Source organism: Scomber scombrus, chromosome 15, assembly GCF_963691925.1.
Source record: "Scomber scombrus chromosome 15, fScoSco1.1, whole genome shotgun sequence".
In the NCBI taxonomy this organism is placed as follows: domain Eukaryota; kingdom Metazoa; phylum Chordata; class Actinopteri; order Scombriformes; family Scombridae; genus Scomber; species Scomber scombrus.
The window spans coordinates 8,241,281-8,264,997 of NC_084984.1; the positions used below are offsets into that span (position 1 = coordinate 8,241,281).

At 36.1% G+C, this 23,717-nt stretch overlaps 5 protein-coding genes across 6 annotated transcripts in view; all 5 read right to left on the reverse strand.

Annotated features, from left to right (window-relative positions):
* The window catches only part of gfm2 (GTP dependent ribosome recycling factor mitochondrial 2), a 271,535-nt gene that overhangs the window by 13,032 nt on the left and 234,786 nt on the right, over positions 1-23,717 (reverse strand). The gene's annotated exons all lie outside the window — the stretch shown is intronic.
* Positions 2,586-8,506, reverse strand: tor1 (torsin family 1). 2 transcript variants are annotated; one of them, XM_062434431.1, is made up of 5 exons: positions 8,172-8,506; positions 5,509-5,774; positions 5,251-5,426; positions 4,409-4,536; positions 2,586-4,292 (listed from the first exon to the last, which is right to left on the reverse strand). In XM_062434431.1, exons 1-5 carry the CDS (start codon positions 8,368-8,370, stop codon positions 4,048-4,050), a joined length of 1,014 nt encoding a protein of 337 aa, XP_062290415.1. In that variant the 5' UTR covers positions 8,371-8,506; the 3' UTR covers positions 2,586-4,047. The 2 variants fall into 2 exon arrangements, with proteins under 2 accessions (XP_062290415.1, XP_062290413.1); XM_062434429.1 differs by lacking the exon at positions 8,172-8,506 and adding an exon at positions 7,635-7,904.
* On the reverse strand, positions 11,142-13,517 carry LOC133995716 (torsin-1A-like). The gene is made up of 6 exons (XM_062435187.1): positions 13,479-13,517; positions 13,227-13,321; positions 12,224-12,530; positions 11,957-12,132; positions 11,493-11,620; positions 11,142-11,392 (listed from the first exon to the last, which is right to left on the reverse strand). The coding sequence occupies exons 1-6, from the start codon at positions 13,515-13,517 to the stop codon at positions 11,142-11,144; spliced, it is 996 nt and encodes a 331-aa protein (XP_062291171.1).
* On the reverse strand, positions 17,247-19,453 carry LOC133995718 (torsin-1A-like). Its single transcript, XM_062435188.1, has 6 exons — positions 19,365-19,453; positions 19,300-19,334; positions 18,585-18,850; positions 18,322-18,497; positions 17,623-17,750; positions 17,247-17,533 (listed from the first exon to the last, which is right to left on the reverse strand). The coding sequence occupies exons 1-6, from the start codon at positions 19,451-19,453 to the stop codon at positions 17,247-17,249; spliced, it is 981 nt and encodes a 326-aa protein (XP_062291172.1).
* LOC133995420 (torsin-1A-like) lies at positions 21,262-23,437 on the reverse strand. The gene is made up of 5 exons (XM_062434810.1): positions 23,284-23,437; positions 22,569-22,834; positions 22,306-22,481; positions 21,606-21,733; positions 21,262-21,509 (listed from the first exon to the last, which is right to left on the reverse strand). The coding sequence occupies exons 1-5, from the start codon at positions 23,435-23,437 to the stop codon at positions 21,262-21,264; spliced, it is 972 nt and encodes a 323-aa protein (XP_062290794.1).

The window sequence follows — 23,717 nt, forward strand, 5'->3', positions numbered from 1 at the left end:
AGAGTGAACCAATACAAATTATCTGAAGTAATACTGCAACATTGCATGTGAAAGTAAGCCAGCAACTAACCATTATTATCATAATCGATTCATCTGTTGATTATCTTAGTTATTAATCAATTAGTTGTCAAGTATTAGTCCATAAAGTTTTCAGAAAATGTGTGACAAATGCCGATCACTGTCTTCCAAAACCCAAGATGACATCCTCAAATGTTTTGTTCAGACCAACAATTCATAAATCAAAGATACTCCGTTTATTGTCAAAGAGGACAGGGAAAAAAAGAAAATTCATATAATTAAGAAGCTGAATTCAGAGGATTTGGACATTTTCTTCTTAAACAAAAACTCAAAATGATAAATCAATTATCAGAATAGTTGGTGATTAATTTAATTTTCAGTTAATCGACCAATTATGCTACATACAAGGAATTTGACTATTGACTTTGTTTAATGTACTTACACAAGAATAACAACAACATGACAATCTTCAGACATATACAGAAGGAATGACTAAATTCATATTCAAAAAATCACATTATTGGCATGACAGATCAGAAACCTATATCACCAAAGCAGTACAGGAAATTATTAATATTGACATATGATTAGCAATAAATACACAATATGCAAATATCATGAAGTAAACCAAATACAATATGGTAAAAGGCATTTTTTTTTTACATATGTAATTACACAGAAATGTACTGCAGAGTTTGACAAAATTTAATACATTTTGCTGCTATTACTGCAGGTTTCTGAGGCTCAGGACCTCTCTCAAATCCTTAAATTTCTCACAATATAATAGGAAGTGATATACTATAGTAGTAATAGACAGGTGAAACAGCACATATTACTAGATGATATTAACAGGGTGAAAGACAGCTGAAGTTGAGATGTTAGTGTTCATTAAACACTGTATGTCTGCTGGTGTTCTTCCTCTCTGCTGAGTAATCATTCCCAAATATTTGCTGTCAATAACTCAGCTATTTAAGTACAAATCATTTTCAGATATTTGCAAATTGCCAGCATATGACTGAGCTTCCTTTTCTGAGAACAGGTAAATGTCTCATAGTGTGGCAAGTGCAGTACAGTACATCTGCTTTTTATGTTTTATACTTTAAAGGGGATTCACTGTAATTTATTATTTTCTTAGAAATTCAGAACAGTCTGACCTACTCTTCCTATCAAGCCTCTTTCTCTTCCTTCTTGTGTTAATTGTGTGTGCTGCACTATTGTCTTGAGGGGGTAAAGGGCCGGAAGCAGCAAACAATACATTCGTTGTTGCAGGACATCAGGAGCGAAAGTATTCTAGTTAAAGAAGCAGACAGATCGTTAATATTAATGTTCTCAGATAACAAATATGGACAATGATCCATACTCATCATAACTATAATACCAGAGCCCATGTGCTTTCATGTAGAGTGTCTTAAGTGAAAAATGTTGCCAAGTTCCTTTTATTACACTGGTGCCATGTTGTGAAACAGCCTTCAACCAGTTTTTAAACAAGAGAGGCTTATAGAAGTCAGTTTAGGAGTTTTTATAGAACAGGATTTATAATGAAATCTGCAATTAAACTGTTACTTCATTTTTATTTCTTCTTTATCTCTTGGATTTCAGGATTGTATTAATTTTTATACTGAATGTCTTTGTTTCTTTATGTTTTCTTTGTCTTTTAATATCTTGGGACATTGCTGGAAATTAAAGTTTTTACTTGTGTGTTTGATCCATAAATCAATCAAAAATCAACCAATAAATATTTGTGGATTATCAGCTCAAATTTGTACAGAAGGATACAATTAAATGTATGTGTGGAGTCTACACTTCTATAATTTATCTAACAACATAGTTGGTGAAATGCACAAAAGAAACTAGAATATTTTAATATTTTAAACTAACTGATCATCCATTTGGTGTGTATGAAACAATGCAGCCACTCTTCAAACTCTGCAATAGTATGAACTAGAATAATACAATTTGATATATATAATTAAATTAAATCTGTACTATACAGATTAAGAGTAACTTTTGACAAAGATGCACGTTTTGTTTAGTTTGATGGTTTAAAAACATTATATTTGAATAGAAACCTACTGTAGTGTAAGTAGTTTTACTACAAATATGCTCCTTTACTCAGTAACTTCAAACTTTTCCCTCTTCAGTCAAACAAGCTCTGACTGCAACATCTTACACACGATGTTACAACTGTTTCTCTCTCTTCTTTATTTCAGTCCTGGGTGTACCGGTTGCACTTTGCGTTTTGCAAGCTATTTGGTTATTGTGTAACTTCTGTTTCAGTTCAAATTTTAGGCAACCGGTTCAAGTTTATGTCCTTCCATCACCTTTAGTTCACCAGCGGTGAGACAAAGCTGATCAGAGTTAAAAGGGGAGCAGAAACTTAGCAGGAGACACAAACATCCAAGCACAAAATATCCAAAATGTACAGTTGTGTTTTGTTCCTTAAGGAGTAAAAACACCAACAGTTGTCAGATGCTGCACTAAAATATGACAATTTTTTTAAAGAAATGACTTCATTAAGATATAACTCCGTGTTTTATAAGTGATGCATCAGAAACAGCCGCACCAACAACATTTCAGGTTTTATTTGTGATTATCTTTTTCCGGCAGGTGTGTTTACAGCCAAGAAGTTCACTCATGTTTGCTTTACATCCCCACCACAATTCTCTTCAATAATCCACTTAAAGCCCTTCACCTGCAGATAACAGCGAGCAACTGTGTAGAAAAAGTTTCAAAATAGTTTCAAAATCTGACAGCCAATTTTTTTTTTTGAGATAACAGAACATTTCCTTCCACACTTTTTCTTCCATAAAGACAAAATACAAAAAAGGGAAAGGAATACTCAACCACTCTGTTGTACACAATATCATTAAAACTTTGTAGTGCAATTTTAAGAATTTAAAACTTTTAAAATGTTTTGTTTCCAGTATGCCATCTTGGAGTTCATGCACAGTGTCCAAATGCAGCTATAGAGTCCAGTCATGGTGTAAAAAAAACACAACAATATCCTGTGTTGAAAAAATGACACCACAATGGACAAAAACTTACATGACAGAATCAATCTGTACTGTATCATATTGTCCAGGTATTTAAGTATGTGGCTGCACAGTATAGAAAACATTTCATTTTCTGCATTTGAACAGTGTGAATTTTCTACACATAGCTTTCACCCACCATGGCCAATCTTATATAACTAATACACGAGTGGACTTATGTATCGATTAATCTGATAATTATTTACTTGATTAATAAAATAATCCTTGTGTCTCCAAAGCATCAGATGGTAAAAGAGGAATTTAAATGATACTTCTTCAAATGTCATGTTATACCCGATCAACAGTCTGAAATCCAAAGATATTCATGTATGTGAGAAACTACAACCAGCCATTTTTAGGCATTTTTTCTTTAAAAAAAAAAAAAAAAAAAGAATCAGTAGAACGATTATCAAAACAGTTGTCGATTAATTTTCCGTTGAACAACTAATTGATTAATCATTGAAGTTCTACATACATATGAAATAACAGCAGATCTTTAAAAAAAAGTGAGATTACAAAGAATTAAGGCTGGTGACTCAAGTAATCCATCAATAAATTTAAAAAACGGACAAAAATAAATGCACGACAGTGATATGCCGCAGTTTCACTGGCAGAAGGAACATCCTGTTTGTTCTTCTAGTCATGTGGTGCAAAGGCTCTTGGGAAAACAAAACCCCCGGCTTGGGGACTCTCGTTGCATTGTGATATAAAAGCAGAGATCAGGCCCGTTAATCAGTTACAATCATATTATTTTTTTCATTCACCCAGCACTGTGATCTCTCTCTCTTTTTCGCTCTCTCTCGTTGTAAGCAAGATGCAACAATTGAGAAGATCTGCTGATATCCTTCACAAGCTCAGTCAGAGAAAACCTCCACAGAGATTCTACAGAGTTCAGTCACCTCGACTTCCTCTCTTTAGTCATTTGGCTGAGAGTTTTTTTTTTCCTTAAAAAAAAGTGCACATAGTGATCGAACAAAGCGTCCTTCGGATGCTCATTTTATGTGTAGTAGTCCAACTTGCTGTCTATCGTCTTGCAGCCTTTGACAGAGAAGATTCTCTCAGATTTGGGGAAATAGACCAAATCTCTCGCCACCTGGTCTGCCACCTTCAGGTCTGGCTCAAGTTCTCTGTCTGCCATCGCGGACAGGGCGCACTGCACGACGTGACAGTACTCCAGAGGCAGAAACGGGACGAAGAAGTCCACCAGGTTCTTGTCAATCAAGCTTGTATGCCACAAGCCACCTGCGGGGCGAGATTGAGACCATTTTAAAATCTGTGTTTTTCATCAAATCTACCTTCTGGCTGATAATGTGAAGTAAACGGCAACAAAAAGAGGTATTAGTTAAAGTTATACTCACTTTTCTTGTTGTTGAACACCGACAGAGAGAGCGATGTTTCCAGGTCTTTGAGCTCCATCTCTTCTCGATTTCGTCCTTCTTTCCAGAAATCTAAAGCTGTCTGTATGATGCTATCCCCTCCAGCGTTGCTATGAGGTCAGAAACAAGCAACATATTAGAGAGTGTCTCCTTACCAAAAAAAAAAATCAACACAAATTTACGGCACAATCATTAGAAAAAGACTTCACCGAATTGTTTAATGCTCTGACTGCGTAGCTCCACTCACTGAACTTAAACACAGCTGACGTTTAAGTAATCTCACTAACTTCATGAAGGATGAGCCAGTGAGCTGAGAATTCACCACCACAGACGGGTTGTAGCTACTGTAGCAGTGGTCCAATCACATGTCGTATTAAATCGAAGAAGCTCTGGGTGCAAAAAGGTTCGATTGCAGGTATGGTTTGAGGGGAGATGTTTCGATACTACTTGGTATTGAATTACTTCAGTCGACACCTTAAAAGTATTGAGTATTGATACCCAGCCCTTGTGAAAAACATCTACGGAACATCTCCCGACACACCAAAGCATGTCATACCAAACCCAGTGTCAAGACTAGAATTACATGAAATATCACTATTGACAAAATCCTATGAAGAGACAAGTTATTCATTTGTTCCCTTGGCTGATCCATTTCCACGATTCAAGTGAAAAATGTTTGACTAGTCAGACCCTTAAGACAGCGTCACTGCTCATAAACATGTAAGCACACAGCTTTCTCGCAGTGCTCCTTCTTTTGTAAATAAAGGTTTGACTGAATGGATAAACATTTTAACTCCTCCAAAACTTAAGACAAAGCTTTTTACCTGAGGAAGATGAAGATGGCTTTCCGATAAGAAACTCCATCCAGCTTGTCGTAGTAGTCGAGGTACGGCTTAATGCAGTCAATCAAGCCTGGATGCATCTTGTCCATCTCATCAAAGATGAACATGGAGCGCTCACAGTTGGTGACATTGCCTTTGATCCACTGCTGTAACTGAGACTGAAGAGAAACAGCAGAATATTCATATAAAAAAGCCAAATGAAACAAAGTCAAATAAGAGTCTACTTGTTTGTTATCATACCTTGTAATTGTCGATTTGACTCGCATGCGGAAAGTGAAGCTCGGACGTGAAAACATGGACAAATCTGCTGTCCATTCCCTCCTTGTAAACGCTGTCAGCTATCAGACCACTGACAAAGTTCTTCCCTGTACCGGTCCATCCGTGCAGAGAGAGCACCAGGGGCTTCTTCGGGTTGTCGTTGGTCATGAACCCATTCACAGCTTTCAGGATGATGCGTGACGCAACGTGCTGTCCGAACAGTTTGCTTTCCAGGTCAGCCTGGAGTGCTGGAGAGTGCACAGCAGAGAGTCAACAGGATTAGTGTCTGCAAACACACATGACTGAAACAATGTTCTCAGCACTGCCCCCAAGACATTGTTTAACTAAGGCAGTGAGGCACCCAGATTTCAGATTTTCCCAGTGTGTAGAATTTAGTGGCATCTAGCTAAGGGTGTGTGATATGCCGATATTAGATCATGAACAATTTAAATGCAGATCATTTTCCATGATCTGCCTTTAGAGCAGGATCATTAGTATTGTGTTACAGTGCACATTGTATCAGTTCAGCTCTGTGACAGCGAGCACCTTGTACCACATCTCCTACCTGCAGGAGTAAATGACCTCCGACAGTGGATTTGGGGTAAAAACAAACTCACAACAAAGAAAACTATCTGCATGTTTCACTTCAGGAGCCCAAACTGTTGTGTTTAACAGTAAATGCTATAAAAACTGCGAGCAACAGTGCTTGTGTTGGGCCTCTGTGTTAATTTCAGTTCAACTGTGCAACATACGTATCAATAACAGTATCAACTCAGGTATATTATCACTCAACACTAGTTATTACTAATTATTTTTATTATATTTTTTTCTACTATTGTTTTTTTTTATTGCTTTTGTACTTATTATTTATTGATCTTATTCTTTTTATTGACACTCTTTTAGTTTTACTGTCCACTTTGCTGCTTTAATAATGCAATTTTCCCTATTGTGGGACAAATAAAGGAATATCTTATCTTATCTCTTAGTCCCACTATGGGGACATTTCCATTACTGTAACAGCACAGTGGACAGTAAAAATAGAAGAGCGTCAAAAAAAGATAAGAAAAATAAAGAGGTACAAACGTAATTAAAAAGTAGTACACATTAGTGAAATAACAGCAATAGTAACATTATGTACAAGAGTAATATTGGTGTTAAGGGATAATATACCTGAGTTTGATAATGTTATTGTATAGCTTTTAAGTAAGAAATATATATTGCACAGTTGAATTGAAGTAGTAGTATACCTGAAAGACTAATATTGCACATTAAAGGTGCAGTTTGTCAGTTTTAATCGATTATTCAACATATTATTGCAGCTTTCCAAGTGAAAAAAAAAACTTGCATGTGACTGTTTCCTGATCTGAAGAGTGTGACCAGCGGTGGTTTCATTGTTGAAGGAAAAACTTCAGTTCAGGTTGTCTCAACTGCACAGTTAAGTTTCGGATTTGGTCTTTAACCCTTAGTGTTCATATTCTGATTCATAATTAGTCTGTGCACCAATTTACATTCATAAATTCCCCCATCAGTCATTAATAAATGTTTGATTAATCTTGTGGGGGCAAAAGACATTCACAATCCCTATTTTGGTGGTCCAGGAGAACATTTTAGAGAATCTGATGAATGCAACGATTTCTGAATAAACACAGGTCAAATTTGTACATTTGCATATAAAAAAATATGTATCAGCTGCACAAAATTTAGAAAATGATGAATTTTAGTTAATTTTTGGTATAGTGTGGGTCACATTAGGCAAGGCAGCTTTATTTATAAAGCGCATTTCATACCCACGGGCAACTCAATGTGCTTTACATTAAAACAAACATTTAACAGCAACAATAAAAACATAAAAACATACCATTTGAAAAAAACAAAAAAACCACACTTATAATTAGGAAAGGTCCGACTAAAATAAATGTGTATTGGGTGTTTTTGCAGCTCTCAAATGTAACAGTATGTAAGGTAAATAAGCATTAAACACCAAATCCAAGGCATTTTCACGGTCCAGATGGTACGCTAATGTAAATAAACACGTGTTTGTTCCTCGAGTTGCCTTATAGCAAATCTTTAGTCAACTATCCTCACATTTACCCACTGCATATGCTCACCTGTTGCATTGTAAGTTATCCATTTCGCATCACAACTTTCGTGTAAATAATTGTAGATAGTCCGACCGAGAGCTGCACCGACACTGACTACCACAGTGGCTGTGATCGGCTCAAAGGCGTTAACCAGCACGCCTGCTGCCAGGAAAACGTGTAGAAACAAATATATGTGTGTCGCTTTCATCCTCGAGATCACATAAAATCCTTGCATTAATAGTGTTTATGCGGTAAAACCACAATGGTGAGACGCAGAGCTAAGTTAGCACGTCGGAGCTAACTTCTTGTTACAACGGGGCACTTCCTGCTACGTCATTAACAGGCGACAACTAAGAGGAGCTGTGTGATGTCTGATGAATTAAAAGTAATCAAAACAAATCAATTATCAACATTACATTCAGCTTTAAAAGACAGCTTAGGCACACGAGTAGCTCCCTTAAACTATTAAACCCTGCTGCTGATACTACTTGAATTAAATACACACACACACACACAAACAAAAAAAAAACGCGTAAACAAGGTGTAACAGGTACATATGTTTACCTGTTTTGTTGAAGGAGATCCACTCGGGTCGACAGCACTCTTGGAAATAGTGGAAAATGTTCTGGTACCGTGCTAGAAAGCCGGTGAGAGCCGCGGCCACACCGACCGCTATGCTGGTGCTGATGGGTTCAATGGTTTCCGTGAAGCTGCAGCAGAGGAGCAGCAGCAGGAGGTGGTGGTGGTAGTGGCGAAGCTTCATCGTCACCGCTTCATCAAATGTATCCAAAAAAACACGGAAAATAAAAATGTGTATCGAGTCAAAACAACACTTGAGGCTGTGAAACACCTGAGAGTCTCTTCACGTTGTCATGCGCACAAACACTCACATTGACAGGTCGTGGTCATCATGACGTCAGAGTCCAAAAGGGCGTTACTCATAGACTTTACTGGCCCTAGTGTGAGTGCGCCCTTAAAGGAAAGGTTCACCCATTTAAATTTCTCTCCACACAAATCAATAATGTGGAACAATGATTATATTACTAAAAGGAACAAAGGATACAAGGATTTTTATTGTCATTCCAGCCATGTGGATAATTTACAAAATTGGATTGATAAAATAATAATCTTTATGAAGGACCTTTTTTGAGCATAACAGTCTACTACTGACCTATTAGGCTTTCCGTAATGTAAGGTAATGTAAGGTAACGTAAGGTAAGATAAGGTAACATAAGGTAACATTAGGTAACGTAAGGTAAGATAAGGTATATTTATTGATATCTATAGGGAGAAATTAAAAATTGAGTAGAAAGAGTAACTGGGTATGGGTGAAAGTGATTCTCTACAATATATAAAAAATAAGAAAAGTCCATCTGTTATCAAAATCTATTCAGAATGTTTTATGTGAAGATGCCTGTCACTTATACCCTTATTTTCTATTTATTCAATTATTTATTTTTCTTTCTTTCTTTTGGAATTATTACACCTTAGTTGTATCTTTTTATTACTTTTTATTATTAATTAATTAATTTTTGTTACCTACCTATTTATTTATATGACTGGTTGTTTGTATATTCTTTGTTTATTCTATTGTTATTCTGTTCAACAAGAATAAAGAAGTTATAATTAATTTGTCTTGTCTATCTTTCAACGTCTGTCTATTTAGTGTCAAAGGGCCTCTTTTTGTCACTGTGCTTCCACTGCAGCTCAACAGGAAAATATATGTAGCTTGTCACTCAGGCCCACAATTATGGCAATTACAAATGGAGCACTGCAAGTTAAGTGCCATGTACACTCACCAGCCTCTTCATTAGGTACACCTGTGCAATTTAATGCAATCCATTACAACAGCTCTGCTATACATCCTACATTTATGAAGTTTATACAGTTTCAGTTTTTGTTGACATTGTCAGAAAGTTGATAATTCTACTTTATGTTTATTATTGGGGTCGTAGTAGGTGATTGTGGTGTATCAGTGTGCATTATATTCAACTGTGTTCCTAATATTGTCCACTCCATTAACATACACAAGGGTGGCAAAATATTAGGAACACCATTCAATATAATTCACCCCAATACGCCACCACCACTTAGTATGACCTTAATTGAATTAGATTGCACAGTTGTACTTAATGAAGTGGCCAGTGAGTATAAATATAAACATACAGAACAAGTCAATTCAATAATAATAATAAAAAATAAACTTTATTTACATAGCACCGTTCAAAGCAATGTTACAAAGTGCTTCACAAAACAATGTAAAAAAGTTTGAAGGTTACTGAACACTGGGAACAAAATGTAGTAGCAAAAATAGCTACATATGATGAAGCATCAAATAAGTAATCAATAAAATTAAAATCAAGAGAAACATGTCTTTAAGGGGGGTTTTAAAGAGGCTGAAGGGCTCGCCAGTCTGATTTCAAAGGGTTTTTCAGGGGGTTTTCTATATTTCCCCTTTTTTCTACATTGTAGTACAGTACTGAAGACATCAGTCAAACAAATAGCACACATGGAATTATGTAGTAAACAAAAAAGGTGTTTTTCAGAGTGAAGGAGAAGCAGCCAACAAGCGGCTTCTCCGGAGTTCCCTTCACTCTGCAGTCCAACTCATCCCAAACCATCTCAGCTGGGTTTGGGTCAGGAGAAGGAGGAGGTCAGGTCACGTGATGCAACAGCACTCTATGTATTGGTCAAACAGCCCTTAAATAGCCTCGAAATGTGTCTTCAGAAATGATCCTGTTGAAATATAAATGATGGCTCCACTAATACTTTTACTTCTGAGTAATAAGTGATGCAATTACTATTACAATAAGTAATAAGTAACCAGTAGTTAATTACAATTTCAAGTAACTTGCCCAACGCTGCTCGTAACTCTAATTACTTTAACCTCTGCAGCAGAAGTAACATTTGGTCAACCTTTACTGGTCTGGTCCTCATGAGAGACAGTTTCATGACGGCTTTTTGATGATTTTTGAAACTGCACTTGAAAAAACATTCAAAGATCGGGTTGACAGACTTTCATGTCTTAAAGTAATGATGGAGTGTTGTTTGTCTTTACTTATTTGAGCAGTTCTTGCCATTGTATGGATTACAGCAGTCATCAAAATACTTTTGACAAAGTGCACCTGTTAATTTAAAACCATTCCAGTTACCTCTGAATATATTACCAATGCTATACAAGGCTGTCATTAAGATGAACAGTGGCTACTTGGACAAATCTAAAATATTAAACATATTTTGGCACTTTTTTGTCTACTCCAGGATAAGGTGTATTTTTATAGTTGTGATGACATAAATGATATAAACCAAATCTTTAAACAATCCTGATCATAATGTCAGTGTGGCGTCCCCTCTACCATAGTAACCCAATCCACATTACAAAAGGCCTTTGTAGATCAAAATGGAGAAAAAAAATAAAGAATAAAAGATTTTACATAAAAAATGTATTATTTATAAACAATAACTGTACAGACTCTATGACATATTGCACATAAAATCTTTCACATTGTCAGTAAAGGAACACACAGTACATAATCAGTAATGTATGTAGTAGTGCAGCCTACTCGTTATTGTCTTGCAGCCGCTGACAGAGAACACTCTCTCAAATTTAGGGAAATAGTCCAAATCACTGGCCACCTTGTGTGCCACCTCCGGGTCTGGCTCCAGTCCTTTGGTCTTCATCTGAGCCATGACACACTGAACAACGTGTATGTACTCCAGAGGTAGAAACGGGACAAAGAAATCCACCATGTTCTGCTCAATTAAGCTTGAAATCCATATGTCACCTACGGACAGAGATTAAGAGATATTTACTGCAGTCAAAGAAAATGTACATGTTTCATCAAATCTATTTTTTGTGAAAATAAAAGGAGGTAGTCTACTCACTCTTATTGCTCTTAAATGCTGTTGTAGAGAGCAGTGTTTCCATGTCTTTGAGTCTGATCTCATTTCGGTCCTTTCCTTTTTTCCAGAAATCTAAAGCCGTCTGTTTGATGCCCTCCTCGTCAGCATTGCTAAACAGAAGATTAGAAACTATTAACATCAGAAATGAAAAGTGTATGAAATGTTGTTTTTTTTAAAAAGTGATTGTTACTGGTATTTTCTATTAAATAACTAGGTTTATTTAGATTTTAAACATAGATAATAACTGCAGTGAAGCATTGTTGCAAGGTGTAAAAGTAAATCTCAGAAAACATTTTCATTTCATTTTAGCTGAGAATGAACCAATGTGTTTTATACAGAATGGGTGAAGCAACGCAGACACAGAATAGAAATAGAATAGATAATGTTTTTGCTCTGTTCACCCTGGATCTCCACTGGCCCTATATCCACCCCTGCCATCTTTTCACCTTAGAAAGATGAAGATGGCTTTACGATAAGAAACTCCGTCCACTTTTTTGTAGTAGTCCAGGTATGGCTTAATGCTGTCAATCACACCGGGATACATCTTGTCCACCTCATCAAATATGAACATGGAGCGTCCACAGTCGGTGACATTGCCTTTGATCCACTGCTGTAACTGAGACTGAGGAGAAACAGCAGCACATTTAATTCATACAGAAGACCAAACAGAGCAATGTCACTGTGTTTGAATTGTAGCTACTTTAATATTATACCTTGTAGGTATCAATTTGATGCACATGTGGGAAGTGAAGCGTAGATATGAAAACATGGACAAATCTGCTGTTAATTCCCTCCTTGTAAATGTTGTCAGCTATCATATTACTGACAAAATTCTTTCCTGTGCCGGTCGGTCCGTGCAGAGAGAGCACCAGGGGCTTCTCTGAGTTGTCGTTGCTCATGAATCCATTCACAGCTTTCAGGATGATTGGTAATGCAAAGTGCTGTCCGAATAGTTTGCTTTTCAGGTCACCCTGCAGACCAAGAGAGTGCACAGCAAAAAAGCCAACAGGATAATTTAAACTTTTAGTGAATAAGCAATGACAAGAAATAAATGAAAACATATACAGCCAGAGGTCCAAATAGAAATTATACATCACATTTGGGACTTGAATATGACATAAAACATGATCAGATTCCTATCAGAAGTCCCTAAAACTAGATAAAGACGCATCAATTAAAGAAATCAGACCAAATCTTGACACTCATTCCAATGTTAGATATTTGTGTGTGGCAAACGTATGTGAATCTCTACAATTATCAATTAATTCGAGGGGTAAATTAAAGTTGGATGTTTCAATCAATGGGATAACAATCAGGGGTGAGCCTGGGATGCCCTGACTTATTTGAAGAAGAGAAATCTTGGTTTTTGCTGCTATCAAAGTCTGAACTGTTCAACACAGGTTTCCGGAAGTGTGTCACAGCTTGAACAAAAGATATTTGAATCTTAAGTCTAACGGTACCTGCATATGGAGAATATTAATAGGCATCATGTCTGTCAGTGGCCAAATAGCCTAGATAATTGGCTGAGATCCAGCTTGATTATCCTTTTTTTGCAAGACATAGCCTAAAAATAAATAATTACAGATTTGTCTGTTTGTCTTTTATGTTTGATTAAGACTAAATATTAACACATTCCTCACATCCTTACCTGCAGCTCTGAAGGATATCCAGTCAAAATCACATTTTTCAGGGCTGTGTGTTGGGACGTTTCCTGACCCTGCGTTAAACAAGGCACCGAGTATGTCTCTGAGGAAAGGCCCGAAGATCTCCCACAGACCCTCAAAGATGACTGTCGGATCAAACGCCTTCACCTGAGCACCGCAGGTTAAAACAATGCATAACAACAGAAATGCATGCATCGCTTTCATCTTACCTAATTCAGTGTAAAACTTTGACTTTAGGGGTAATTGTGTCCGCAAATTTAATTGCACAGTTGCATCGCAGACTTGCAGCAAATGCACCGCCAACTTTTGCGTCAGTTGTGGTTTCAGTTCCGTCTTTATTCATTGCACCGTTATGCTATATAGTTAACCACACCTTTACGTGTGTTATTAGATATGGTTTCATTTTCTTTATTGTTAACTGTGCCTTGTCTTTATTATTGAGTTTAATCCGATTTGAAGAAAAAAAAAAGTTACAGTATTTTACTACGTTTCATATTACGTTTTCAGACATATAAAAATAATAAATCACTTTATTCAAAACCCTCATTTGTATGCAAGTTGTCTTGGTTGACGTGACAACTCAGCTTCCGGTTGTCATAGTAACACAGCGCTCAAAAAAAAAAAAAAAGTAACACAGGAGCTTCCGGTGTTCTGCACGACAAGCTCATGAAGTTTGACCCTATATGCTCATCTTCCTCACACATCTAAACATGTAGGGGTACGGAAACATATTGCATTCACTTAAAAAACCATCGTGTGCATTATTGTGCGCAATGTGGCAGGGACAGCCAAGAACGTAGATGGATGGATTTTGGTCTAGGAACCTGCTCTTAATCAAATTCCTGGTTCCCAGATTGACATTATGTATTTATATAAAACTATGAAGAGACTAGTTGTAGTAGAAGCAATGTGTTGTTGCAGCCACAAGAGGGCAGCAGTGTAAAGGTTTTATTGCTGACAGCAGCAGCACACACCAGATAGAGGTAATGTAATATAAAGTGTAGAATGAAGGTTTAAAGTGTCATAAAACGTCTGAACAACATTAATAATATATCATATAATGTGTAAAGTATATTATAAATAGTATATAATAAAAAGAGTCAGAGTTACTTTTGGAAACAGCGGAACATTTAGACTGCTGCAGGTAACTGATACCAAACTTTGATAATATTAAAATTATAGTTGAATATTATTATTAAAATAATTAACACTAGACAAAACTTTTTCACTCAATGGAAAACCACACAGCAGCAGACTTATGTATCCGCTGCAGGGGCTGATGGGAGGTTTGAGGACCTGTTAGAAACCACGTGGCCCTCGTCTGATCTCACAGCTCGTTTTGGCCTCAGCTGCATCAGAGCGCCACTTCTCCCCAGGTTCACCAGAGGAAACACCACTTCACAAAATGCTTTTCCTCCCAGCTGCTGCTCTGTGCTGTCTTTGTTCAGGTGAGTGTTTCCAGCCAATCAGGAGCCCACAAACTCAACCTTTAACAAACACAGTCACACTGACCTTCATCTGTGTATCTGTTTCTCTACAGCACTGGTTGTCATGGCAGCAGAGCTGATTCAGGATGGTTTAACATTGACCAGGAGAGCTGGTCAAACAGTCTCCTTCAGCTGTCGAGGAACTGACCAGTGTGGCATCAATGTGTACTGGTACCAGAAGAAAGACACAGAAACATACAGAAGGATTCTGTACATTGACAGGAGTGATGGTAGAGTATATAAAGGTTACAATCACCCTCAGAAAGATGATTTCTCAGCTGTAAAGAAAACAGAACGGCTGGGAGTTGCAGATCCAGACACTTCAATTCGCACATTCATCCACCTACTACTGCTGGTGTGTGATAAAAGGTTCCCACAGTGAGAAATGATCCCTGTACAACCTGATGTAATAATTTCCCAATAATGAAATACAAATATTCATAACTTAATAAAAAAAGTAATAAACCCTGATAATGAAATAACTTTGGATAATGTAATAAAGTGCATTTCCCAATAAGGTGGTGTAGTGGTTAGCACTGTCGCCTCACAGCAAGAGGGTTCTGGGTTCAAATCTGGCTGGCACTCCGGGTACTCCAGCTTCCTCCCACAGATTACAGTTTAGGTTAATTGGTCATTGTAAATTGCCTGTGAGTGTGAATGATCCATCTTTCGTGCCTTTGGTCCCAGACTGATTTCTATTATTAATTACTCCTTCAGATCAAGGTTTGTACCTGACTGTTTTAAAATTGCCAGTGTTCAGTCACTCTCTCTAAAAAAAAACTCTCTCCAAGATACCTTTTTTATTCAAATCCTTGAAAAAAATCGTTATGGACCAACTTCTGAAGCTTGAGAGTCATAAAACCTTTTGACAAATTACAAACAAATCTTATGCATGCAGTTAATGGTGAATATTATGTATTCTTCTACTCAATTTAAATGCTGTCTTTGATACCATTGTTGAATGCCATTATACTTGATAGGTTGTATAACTGGGTTGGCATTTCTGGTAGAGCTTTAAGATGGTTTCTTTCTTAATGATATTAATAGATATCTTCTTAATGTTTGTATCAAGAATCATGTGTCCTTCTCAGCTCCCCTGCTGTGTTGAGTCCCTCAGGGGTCGGCCCTTGATCTGCTGCCTTCAAGATGTGTCATATCACTCTTATGTGAGACTTCAACAGTCTGAGTTAGTCTTATCAAGTGGATATCTGCCACATTTAGTCTTTTTGGCATAACAAAAATACTGTAATGTTGAAAGATGTCTACCTGATTTGACTTATTTGGATGGGAAAAAAGCTTTTTTTAGTTTCACCTTTTGAATAAATTTTCGCACAGCAGGAGGAATTTTGATTTTTTTCCCCCCCATCGCTTACAATGTAAGTGTATTATGAAGGGATCTTATAATGGTCAGTATGAGCAGGATGAATCATTCATTTGAGCACCTGATGTTGTTGCTATCTGTTGTTTTAAGACAGACTTGAACAATTGTTTCAAGATTTAAGAGATTTTATTTGTCATATATTAATATGTATAGTGAAATGTTGTTGACATCTATACCTGTAAATTTGAATGGAAAAGCCAACAATAAACTCATCCGTTAATACACGACAAGCTTATCAGGAATATCAACATCCACAGGCTTGAGTGTCAATGTCTATACAAAAGAAAATGTACTGTAGAAATAACATGAGGGAGGTGTCATATATACGGAGGACCTATCCTTTAAACATTACAGCTACAATCACTTTTTAAAACAGTGACTGAGCTCATTTAGCATCACATGTTGAATCAGTGGAGACTTTTCAATGAAACTGAATGACTTTTGTACTGTAAGGCACCAAATAAACAGTTCTAGTGGTGAAAGAAGACTTGACACAAAAGGACATCAATTATTACTAATTTTTTATTCAATCAGATCTAATTAAATGTACTAATAAACATGTAAGAAATTATTTCAGCAAAAGGAAAATTACACAACTTGGGACATTTGTTATCAACAATTTGAAAGAAGTACGTGACAAAATTGTACATAACATATATCCTACCAACAAATTTGTCTTAAGATTTGTGAATATATTTAACAAATGTGATTTTTTTTTAATAAAGAAGAAACAACTAAACCATTACACCATGTTACACTATACAATGAAAATGATAAATCAAAGTTCTCACCTATTGTTTGAAATTGTATCATCATAATCACATTTAGAAAGCATTCTGAGTCTATCAACTTATAAACAATAATAAAATGTGCATTAACAGTTAGTATGCTCCAATAACTTTTTAAAGAAAATTGATTTTATTGCTTACCATTTCTATTCAGTTATTTTTTAAATGTATCTTTATTTTTATTTCCCCCTATGTCCTGTTACCATGCTGAAGGTATCAACCAACTGAAAGGGGAGTCTTGCCTGTTATATTATCTTTATTTTATTATGATGATTAAATGTTGTCTGTTATTGTCTTAATGTAACATGTGTTTGAGAAAACAGCGCTGTGGACTGTTTTAAGTGATTTGTTTTAATAATATACACTTTATTCAACAAATAAGAATAATGAAAGCATAAAGGCCACTTACAATCTGACTAAACTAAATCAATGGAACTCTTCCTAAACTCATAGTGATGGGGGGAAATCTGGCTCAGTCTATTAATGACTGTTTTGCAGCCTCTGACAGAGAACACTCTTTCAAATTTAGGGAAATACTTAAAATCTCTGGCAACCTTGTATGCTTCATTCTGGTCTGGCTCCAGTCCGTTGGCTTTCATCTGAGCCATGACACATTGAACAACGTGTGTGTACTCCAGAGGAAGAAATGGGATGAAGTAGTCTATCATGCTCTGCTCAATCAAGCTTGAATGCAGAAAACCACCTACAGACAGAGATAAAAGATATTTTCTATAGTAAAAAGAAAAAAAACCTTTATTTGATAACCAAGATACAAATAAGTAGTCTACTCACTCTGCTTGTTAGTAAAAGCTGATGTAGAGAGAGATGTTTCAAGGTCTTTAAACTCGATCTCTTCTCGATCTCGTCCTTCTCTCCAGAAATCTAAAGCCATTTCTGTAATGCGCTGTGTTCCATCATTGCTATTGAAAGTTAAAAACAGGCAACATATTATTAAATTATTATTTTATTGGTATTTTCTTTTATAATAACATGGTTTGCTTTTTTTTAATTGTAGTTGATAAGTACAATGAAACATTGCTACAAAGTTTGCTGCTTAGCAAAGTAAAGTGTCCTGTTTAAGCATAGAGAAAATTATGAATAAACTAAAAAGTGCAATTTTTTTCTTAACATATTTGTTTCTCTAGTGCTGCAACTAAGTAAGAATCTCATTAATGCTGTTTCTTTTTTACCTCTAAAATACCCTCAGACCTTTCACAAGTGTTTTTTTGGTGCAGTGTTCTTTGTCTCCAGTTTACATGCATGACAGTTACTGCCAAAATAATTTAATAACGTGCAGAACAATAATATTAGATCCACCCAGAACATTTAGGCAGCGCAACACTTAGCTAGGGCTAAGTGAGCTTGATAAACAGTTTAGAGATGTGAAATCAATGGAAATAACAAATTATTGGTTAGAAACAGACAAGACCAGTGCACTTTGCTATATAAAGATCAGAATGAACTGGTGAATTGGTGTGTTAATCCTTTCACCTGAGGAAGATGAAGATAACTTTCTGATAAGAAACGCCGTCCACGTTGTTGTAGTTGTCCAGGTACGGCTTAATACTGTCAATCAAGCCGGGATGCATCTTGTCCACCTCATCAAAGATGAACATGGAGCGTCCACAGTCGGTGACATTGCCTTTGATCCACTGCTGTAACTGAGACTGAAGAGAAACAGCAGCACATTTAATCCATACAGAAGACTAAACAGAACAACATCACTGTGTTTGAATTGTACTTTAATATTATACCTTGTAGGTATCAATTTGACTTGAATGAGGGAAGTGAAGTAAGGATATGAAAAGATGGACAAATCTGCTGCCCATTCCCTCCTTGTAAATATGTTTAGCTATGAGCTTAGTGACAAAGCTCTTGCCTGTGCCGCTCAGTCCATGCAGAGAGAGCACCAGGGGCTTCTCTGAGTTGTCGTTGCTCATGAATCCATTTACAGCTTTCAAGATGATGTCGGACGCAATGTGCTGTCCAAACAGTTTGCCTTTCAGGTCAGCCTGGAGTCCTAGAGAGTTCACACCACAAAAGTTACAGGATAGTTTGGACTTTTGTAAATAATGTCAATAAATAACCAATGTGCAGCCAGAGACACAGAGACAGAAATCTTAAATCAAAGAGATTTGAATTAAATGCAAAATGAAATACAGAAATTTTGTTTTACATGCTTTCTTGTTCTTAGAGTACCAAATATTCTTAATGTAATGCTTTGAATCAATTTCAAAAACAACATATATGATGGGTTTTGATTGTGTGCGTTTGCTAACAATAAAATGAATAGTACATATTCATTAGAAAGGTCTTACACTCTGTAAAAATTAGATTTTGATAGTAAATAATCACTTAAGCCATGACACTGTAATTATCCTCTAAACAATGTTAGAGTTATTTATCTGGTTCAAACAAACTTTAAACACAGCCCAACAACCTTCACATTTACATTCTTCATATCCTCACCTGTTGCTTTGAAGGATATCCAACCAGAATCACAACTTTCTTGTGATTTGAAGATCCACCGCAACTTATCAGTGATTCCGCCAAAAAATGTGTTTACCAGCACATTGGTCATCAAAAAAACATATAACAACAAATACACTTGTACCGCTTTCATTGTTGAAGCCACCTAATTCCGACAACAGCTGACTTTATGTGCAATCTTAACACGGAAACAACTCACTGATTCAGCAGACTAACATCTTCCTTGTGCCAGGGACTTGCAGTAAGATGAACCAGATGAGCAGGTTTTTGTGAAGTGTTTGTGAACTCCTCACGTCTTGGTGAATGCATTGTTTGAATTGATGTTACAGTTCACTGTGTATAATATTATTGATTGTACATGTATACAGGAATAAGCATTAAGCATAACATTAAATGTATAGAAGATAGTTCATGTGTTAAAATCTGTGACACTGAACTGAAATGGATCATATTCCTTTATATTAATTTGTGTTTAATCAGATTAAAACACAGCAAACATTGGACCATGTAATATTCCAGCATAGGAAAACATTTTTTTATGTCTGTCTATAAACAGGAGTCAGGTATCCTTATGAACACTGAATTAGATTTGAGAAGAATGTGCTTAGAGTGTGGGTGATGTGCTCTAAGTCAGTCAATTAAAGTGGATCTTTCACAGTTACAGCCTTTTTAATAAAAAAAATCTCTTTTAGTGTCTCAACAGACATTGTTTATTCATTCAGCTGCAGAGAAAAGATCATAACAAAAAGAGGAAATCTGATATTAAAAATACAATAACTTGATTTCACTAATGTGGATGACTCAATACTCATATTATGTTCAAGTAAACTGTAACATAAGTCTTTGCACAGAAAGAGGACTGTGGATTTTGTTCTTCATTGCTTACATTGTAAGCACATTATGATGAGATCTTCTATAAATCAATGAATCAATCTTTATTTATATAGCGCCAAATCACAACAAAAGTCATCTCAAGGCACTTTACACATAGAGCAGGTCTAGACCGTAATCTTTACTAGTGGTCAGTTTGAACAAGAGGAATGATGAATATGGCAAGATAAAATATGTGTCAGTGTTCATTTGGAAGCCTGATATACTGTTTAAATGACGTGAGGAGACCCATCCTTTAAACACTACAGCTACGTTCACTTTTTAAAACACAGTGGTGTCTACAGTGAGTGAGCTCATTTATCAGCACATGTTGACGGGGGACTTTTGGATGAAACCTGAATGACTTTTTTTGCATGTAAGAGTGGCCTGTTGAAATGCATCTGAACTGTAAGACACCAAATAAACAGTTCTAGTGGTGAAAGAAGATTTGACACAAAAGAACATCAATTACTTATAATGTTTTATTCAATCAGATTCAAATTTATTATTAACAATTTGAAAGAAGTACGTTATAAAATTGTGCATAATATATATCATGTCAACAAATTTGTCTCAAGATTTGTGGATATATTTAAGAAATGTGACTTTTGTAGAATAAAGAACAAACAACTAAACATCTACTTTATGAATGTAAACATCAGGATTCTGGGAAAAAAAATTAGGGATTAAGTTGACACTCAAAAACAGATGAAGTGTTTTCTGTTATTGTCTTAATGTCACACATGTACTAAGTGACAGTTTCTATTTATAACTATAACTTAATGACAAATATAACAAAATAACAATAATCTAATGAACTGTTTCATCTTAGTCTCAAAATTAATTCAGCCATATAAGTGCAATACTAATAGTTGCTCGGCAGATGCTTTGACTTTATCTATTGCTTTGAAACACAAAGTGATGACGTAAAATACAGTCCAGCCTACTCTTAATTGTCTTGCAGCCTTAAATTAATATTAATAAACAATAATGATATAGGCTTTATGATCTAGTGCATATCGATAGAAGATCTTTCATTTATCCATTAAAGGAACACACATCGCATAATTATTACTCTTTGTAAAAGGGCAGCCTACTAGTTATTTTCTTGCAGCCGCTGACAGAGAACACTCTCTCAAATTTGGGGAAATACTCCAAATCTATGGCAAGCTTGTGTGCCACATCCTGGTTTGGCTTCAGTCCTTCGGCTTGCATCTGAGCCATGACACACTGAACAACGTGTTTGTACTCAAGAGGAAGAAATGGGATGAAGAAGTCCACCATGTTCTGCTTAATCAAGCTTGAATGCCACAATCCACCTACAAAGACATATTTTCTATAGTAAAAAAAATCCAGGTGTTTCATCAAATCTATTTTTATTTGATAACCAAGATAAAAATAAGTAGTGTACTCACTCTGCTTGTTAGTAAAAGCTGATGTAGAGAGAGATGTTTCAAGGTCTTTAAACTCGATCTCTTCTCGATCTCGTCCTTCTCTCCAGAAATCTAAGGCCATTTCTGTAATGCGCTGTGTTCCATCATTGCTATAGAAAGTTAAAAACAGGCAACATATTATTAAATTATTATTTTATTGGTATTTTCTTTTATAATAACATGGTTTGCATTTTTTTTAATTGTAGTTGATAAGTACAATGAAACATTGCTACAAAGTTTGCTGCTTAGCAAAGTAAAGTGTCCTGTTTAAGCATAGAGAAAATTATGAATAAACTAAAAAGTGCAATTTTTTTCTTAACATATTTGTTTCTCTAGTGCTGCAACTAAGTAAGAATCTCATTAATGCTGTTTCTTTTTTACCTCTAAAATACCCTCAGACCTTTCACAAGTGTTTTTTTGGTGCAGTGTTCTTTGTCTCCAGTTTACATGCATGACAGTTACTGCCAAAATAATTTAATAACGTGCAGAACAATAATATTAGATCCACCCAGAACATTTAGGCAGCGCAACACTTAGCTAGGGCTAAGTGAGCTTGATAAACAGTTTAGAGAGGTGAAATCAATGGAAATAACAAATTATTGGTTAGAAACAGACAAGACCAGTGCACTTTGCTATATAAAGATCAGAATGAACTGGTGAATTGGTGTGTTAATCCTTTCACCTGAGGAAGATGAAGATAACTTTCTGATAAGAAACGCCGTCCACGTTGTTGTAGTAGTCCAGGTACGGCTTAATACTGTCAATCAAGCCGGGATGCATCTTGTCCACCTCATCAAAGATGAACATGGAGCGTCCACAGTCGGTGACATTGCCTTTGATCCACTGCTGTAACTGAGACTGAGGAGAAACAGCAGCACATTTAATTCATACAGAAGACTAAACAGAACAACATCACTGTGTTTGAATTGTACTTTAATATTATACCTTGTAGGTATCAATTTGACTTGAATGAGGGAAGTGAAGTAAGGATATGAAAAGATGGACAAATCTGCTGCCCATTCCCTCCTTGTAAATATGTTTAGCTATGAGCTTAGTGACAAAGCTCTTGCCTGTGCCGCTCAGTCCTTGCAGAGAGAGCACCAGGGGCTTCTCTGAGTTGTCGTTGCTCATGAATCCATTTACAGCTTTCAAGATGATGTCGGACGCAATGTGCTGTCCAAACAGTTTGCCTTTCAGGTCAGCCTGGAGTCCTAGAGAGTTCACACCACAAAAGTTACAGGATAGTTTGGACTTTTGTAAATAATGTCAATAAATAACCAATGTGCAGCCAGAGACACAGAGACAGAAATCTTAAATCAAAGAGATTTGAATTAAATGCAAAATGAAATACAGAAATTTTGTTTTACATGCTTTCTTGTTCTTAGAGTACCAAATATTCTTAATGTAATGCTTTGAATCAATTTCAAAAACAACATATATGATGGGTTTTGATTGTGTGCGTTTGCTAACAATAAAATGAATAGTACATATTCATTAGAAAGGTCTTACACTCTGTAAAAATTAGATTTTGATAGTAAATAATCACTTAAGCCATGACACTGTAATTATCCTCTAAACAATGTTAGAGTTATTTATCTGGTTCAAACAAACTTTAAACACAGCCCAACAACCTTCACATTTACATTCTTCATATCCTCACCTGTTGCATTGAAGGATATCCAATCAGAATCACAACTTTCTTGTGATTTGAAGATCCACCGCAACTTATCAGTGATTCCGCCAAGAAATGTGTTTACCAGCACATTGGTCATCAGAAAAACATATAACAACAAATGTACTTGTACCGCTTTCATTGTTGAAGCCACCTAATTCCGACAACAGCTGACTTTATGTGCAATCTTAACACGGAAACAACTCACTGATTCAGCAGACTAACATCTTCCTTGTGCCAGGGACTTGCAGTAAGATGAACCAGATGAGCAGGTTATTGTGAAGTGTTTGTGAACTCCTCACGTCTTGGTGAATGCATTGTTTGAATTGATGTTAAAGTTCACTGTGTATAATATGATTGATTGTACATGTATACAGGAATAAGCATTAAGCATAACATTAAATGTATAGAAGATAGTTCAT